Source organism: Mya arenaria, chromosome 11 (assembly GCF_026914265.1).
Source record: "Mya arenaria isolate MELC-2E11 chromosome 11, ASM2691426v1".
Lineage (NCBI taxonomy): Eukaryota > Metazoa > Mollusca > Bivalvia > Myida > Myidae > Mya > Mya arenaria.
Genome location: NC_069132.1, coordinates 49,862,803 through 49,868,035, shown reverse-complemented (window position 1 = coordinate 49,868,035; position 5,233 = coordinate 49,862,803). Strand labels below are relative to the sequence as shown.

Genomic DNA, 5,233 nt, shown 5'->3' with positions numbered 1-5,233 from the left:
TACTGTACTCTGGGTTTTCGTTTAGTTGTAGTATTATCTTTAAATGCAAAGGACAGTCCTCGGTTTATTCGGTTTTAATTTTAAAAAATGACGAAATACCTACTTGCTAAGCCCAATGGGAGTTTGAGTTGTCTATTGATACATCTGAATGGAAACATATATTCAAGGCATTTAACGACATACATCTTCCTACAGTTGCTACAATCTCGAATCATACATATAATCCTACCAACAAAAAAAAGTGAAAAGTCCCTTTATCTTTTGATATTATTCGTCTAGGCATCACGTACTTTCGATATCAATGTAATCCACCTGTAACGAAATAACGAAATTATAAAAAATACCCCTTCCCATGCCTCAATTGTTTATTTAAATTTTTATGAAACTTCATGTTCTTGTTTGAAACATTTATAAAACACTGACTACAGTAAATGTGTTCATACCATGACCATCGATGTCATGCCTGGTTTATTTTTCAGGCGAGTATTAATGAACCTCCAGTGAGTCAGTTACCTTAATAGTATAATTAAGATTTTCCTTAACTTTATATCCTTATGCACATGACAACTCACTTAGCTTAACGAAAAATGGACGTCTTTATGCCTTAAGCGGAATCTCATTATTTCCCGATCACTGGTAATATTGATTCAATTATATCGAGTCCCAATCTGAACGGAATTGTTTTCTGTGGATGAAATGCAATTTCGACCAACGAAATGGAAAAAGTGTAATGCAATGTCGACAGATTTACATTTTCGTATTCGGTTTACTAAAATGGGGAAAAATGAAAAGAAATACCTAGGTATTTGGGTCATGGAAATGACATTTTATAATCGGTATAAAAATACAATAACAATGCATGTCATCTATATGGCAAGTTTACATTCAAATGTATCACTCTAGTCGTGTTTGGACTTTCTGTCTTGCAACTTTTTCCGCACATTGGGTTTAAAATATATTAAAGTGAGTATACATGATATATTTAATAATAAAATATGTGCGCCAAGCTTGTTCAAGTTCGGTTGGCAGTGCGAGTTTACTTTATGCGTATAATCAATATATAAAGCGTAGAATTGTAAAGACTGGGTCACTGTAGCAATAACGTGGAAGATTTGGTGACTCTGACCGTATATGTCAAACTTGCCTGGCCAGGACTTCTCGGGTTGGTGGAGAACAAACGTTATGGTCATCAGTGTGAAGGATACGCAGACCACGGTTATGTGGTTGAGCGAAGAGAGGCTGCAGTCAACGTCGTTAAAGCAGCTAATATACCTTGGAAACCATGGAATAACATTGCTCAGAGCTTGTATAAAAATTGACACGACAATCATTTTTTTTCTCGAGCTTATCTCCAGATCATGACCAAACCAAAGTTTGGACATACATATTATAATAAACGTCAAGTATGTCCATATTAGCTGAATGGTAAGAAACGCTGGTTCGAGTTCCTCGTACATGTGCTTGTCTGAGACGCCGTACATTGCAAGGATGGCAGTACCGAACCCCCAACTCACCACACCCACATAGTCGTACATGAACACCATGAAGTTAGAGTAACACGAACGGGAATGTAACAGGTGTGCAACAGCGCTATTAAATAGCGTGATAAAGCAACATGTGCCATGGCCTAGCAACGTCCAACGAATTACAGCATTGTCTGATGCATATATATAAAAATAAACCGTCATCTGAATAATTAGCAGTACACATCCAATGAGATGAGTCCATACATTCAAAGTTTCGTTGTGTATATGAACTAGGCTTTCAATATAATACATCCACGGCTGGTTTAGCAGTCTGTATCCTGATTTCACATGCGGTACTCTTAGTTCCTTTGGAACTTGTTCCGCGGCCAGGGTTCGATGGCGGTGTTTCATTGCGACACTCTGAAAAACAGTGACATATTTTCTGCAACAGCTTTCCAGCATTTATACCTTGTAGCTATACTAGTTTTACCTCGTTGAAATAAACAGTTAAAATCTCCAAAACACAATATTTTAATTAACTGTTTAAGTGGTTTATTGTCGCTTCTACAGAGTATCCCATTCATAATATGACTGGTAAACGTAACTATGTATAAGTATGCCAAGGGTACGAGGAGTATTTGTGTTTGATGTCGTTGTACACATTCACTCCAGATGCTTCCAGGAAGAGCTTTTAAACTGGTAGTTAAATTCACATGTTTCACATCAGCGAGCAGACCTTGTAAAATGTCACGTTATGAACAACATTGCATTATGGATGGAATACAGGCCAAAGGGAGCCTGACAAACTCGATCATGCCGGTAAAGATGTCTCTGTCTAAAGTGCATATCCTTCCTTCGATTAACTCGAGTTTCCTTCGACCGCATTGTATTCATTGCGTCCAGTTTGCTTAACCACAAGCATATTAAAGAAGTTTTACATGTAAATGAAGTGTATGCCAATGATTATCAAGCATAGAATTGAACGTTATGTCTAACATTTAAATACTCTATACAATCGCAATTCAGTATATATTATTCAGTTCAAAACAATATACTAATACAAATATTTTAATGAATAAACTTCCTTATGTATATAGTAAACATTTAATTCGTGACGAAAATCATCGTCCGATCCTGATCATGTACACTACTGAAAACAGATATATGAGGTTAAAATCTTACTTCGAACGTATATCCTGTTCATAAACACAACATTTAATGTTTAACTGAAGTTTCACTACATGTTTGTATCAATAGGCAAACCCAATAAACCATGCATTGGTTTATTGCACTGTAGATCTCTAAGTGGTTTGGATATGCATAAACTTATTTACAGTATATACCATCGGGTTAAGAGGTATATAACGACAATTAAAGCGTCGCAACGGCGATGAAACTGAACGAGAAATGTGTAAATTAATGAAAGTATAAACGTTTGATGTTTTGCAATCAATCTTTAAGGGGTGTAGTGATATGAAATAGTCAATACGATATTTGTTATACAGTGCATGTATCTTGAACTCTGCTTGTCAAAAATCAACCACGTTGATATAACTAAATATCCAACTTACATTGAAATTTATCTTGTATTTTAGTTTCTATAACACTTGTCAGTGTTTATTTTTTCAAGTTTAAAGGGTGGTATAGTTCAACCTTATTGATGTAAATATGTCCATGAACTACATTTCCTATAAGGCGAAACCTTCAGGTTTGCGATGCGTTATTTGACAGAAATCGACCGGATTTTCTTGAAGGGTTAAAATGAATACCACTTTTGGAGAATAATATTTACACTGAAATAATCTCAATCAAGTGCGTTGTCGAAGGACGTTATTGCTTAATTGAAATTATTTCAAATACATTTTAAATCGCTTTAACATTAGCTGACTTTGAAGCACTCAGTCTAACGCCAAAAAGAAAACGATTTGCTAGACGACAACTGCTAACGTGCAATGTATTAATGCATGAAATTCATGAGGCAAAGAAATCATCGGGACAAAAGAAGGATAACAGCATTCACAGAATAATCTCGGAAAGAGTCGCTAAAAAGTACAGATGTTTGAAAAGCATAAGCAGTGGCACACGTGTAAGCAGGCGTTCATTGGCACATACACATTATAAAAACATTGTGTGTAGAAAGGAACAACGACATTCGTTATCAAAGGTAGTACATAAGTCAGTGGTTACTTTTTTCAACAGGGAAGATAACAGTCGTACCCAGCCTGGGAAATCGGAAGCAAAGAAAGTTGAACACCAAGAAGAGAAACAACAGACTAAAGTATTGACTGACTACTTAAAGAATCTGCATGACAAATATAACGCTGAGTATCCAGAGAATACAATGTCCCTGTCAACGTTTTCACGTTTGAGACCTACTAACGTTTTAATAGCTTCCTTCATATCAAGGAATACGTGCCAGTGTATACACCATCAGAACATGGCGTTGAAAGTGCAGTCATTGAGAAAAGCAGGCGTACGTATCAGTGAAAACCCAGAAAACCTTCTTTTACACAAAGATGATATGGATCAGCTATTACAAAGTCTGCCTGATAAAATTATTTACCGTGTATGGCAAAAGGTTGATATTGGAAATGGAAAGACATAGATGAAAATCATTGAAAGGGAAGAAGAGGTTCAAAAGTTCAGACAAGATCTAAAGAAACATACTGACGTGTTTGAACAGCATGTTCAACGAGTTAGACAACAATACCAGCAAGTTAGGTTGTTGAAGGAAAAGCTTCCAGAAAACGAAATTATGCTGCAAATGGATTTTGCAGAAAACTATAGTTGCAGGTCTTTAAATGAAGTACAAACGGAGTACTGGAATCAAACCGTCGTGACTATTCATCCAGCAGTAGCATATTACAGAGAAAATGGCGATTTGAAACATAGAAGTTATGTTGTCATCAATGATGAGATGGCGCATAGTTCCAGCACTGTACGTGCATTTCTAGATCGAATAATACCTGAACTTAAAATTCAAAATCACAGCTTACGCTTCATACACTACTGGACAGACTCGCCTTCGTCCCAATACAGGAATAGATACATCTTCCACGCTGGCTAAACACCAAACACTTTACAATTTGGGAGCGCGGTGGAACTATTTTGAGGTGGGCCATGGTAAAGGACCATGCGACAGCCCTGGTGGAACTACAAAGAGAATGGCGGACATGGCCATAAGACAAGGTCATGTTCAGATCCAAAATGCCGAAGATTTTTACAAATGGGGAAAGAACTCCAGTATGTCGGTGAAGTTTCTTTATGTGAACATGCAAGAGACCAAACGAAAGCATGATGAAATGAACCTGATCAAAACCAAACCACTGAAGGGAACAATGAAACTTCACGCAGTAGGCGCTACTGGTGATGCTGATGTGATTATGACAAGAGAAACATCATGCTACTGCCAAGTATGTATATCTGGGTCGTATTGTGACACATGGAAGAGGGAAGAGTTCAGATGCGTTACCGATATGGGAACTAACAGTTTGACACCATGTACTTCAACAAAACCAAATAAACAGGTTAAAAGTGATTGCATTTGTGAAAGAGTTGCAGAGATTTCTACAGAGGCAGTTGATTCAAACAAAGAGAACATGTCCGTGCTAAATGATATAGAAGTTGGTAGTTTTGTGGCAGCGGTGTATGAAAAAGCGTGGTACATTGGACAAGTTGAAGCCAAAGATGATGATGACGGGGACGTTCAAATAAATTTCATGGAAAATGCTAAACAGATGTTCAAGTGGCCTCAAACGAAAGAGTGT

General features: G+C 37.0%; 1 protein-coding gene across 1 annotated transcript; it reads right to left on the bottom strand.

The window, feature by feature from the left end:
* Positions 1 to 803: 803 nt before the first annotated feature.
* On the bottom strand, positions 804 to 2,765 carry LOC128209227 (membrane progestin receptor alpha-like). The gene is made up of 2 exons (XM_052913167.1): positions 2,649 to 2,765; positions 804 to 1,886 (listed from the first exon to the last, which is right to left on the bottom strand). The coding sequence occupies exon 2, from the start codon at positions 1,875 to 1,877 to the stop codon at positions 900 to 902; it is 978 nt and encodes a 325-aa protein (XP_052769127.1). The 5' UTR covers positions 1,878 to 1,886; positions 2,649 to 2,765; the 3' UTR covers positions 804 to 899.
* Positions 2,766 to 5,233: the final 2,468 nt, after the last annotated feature.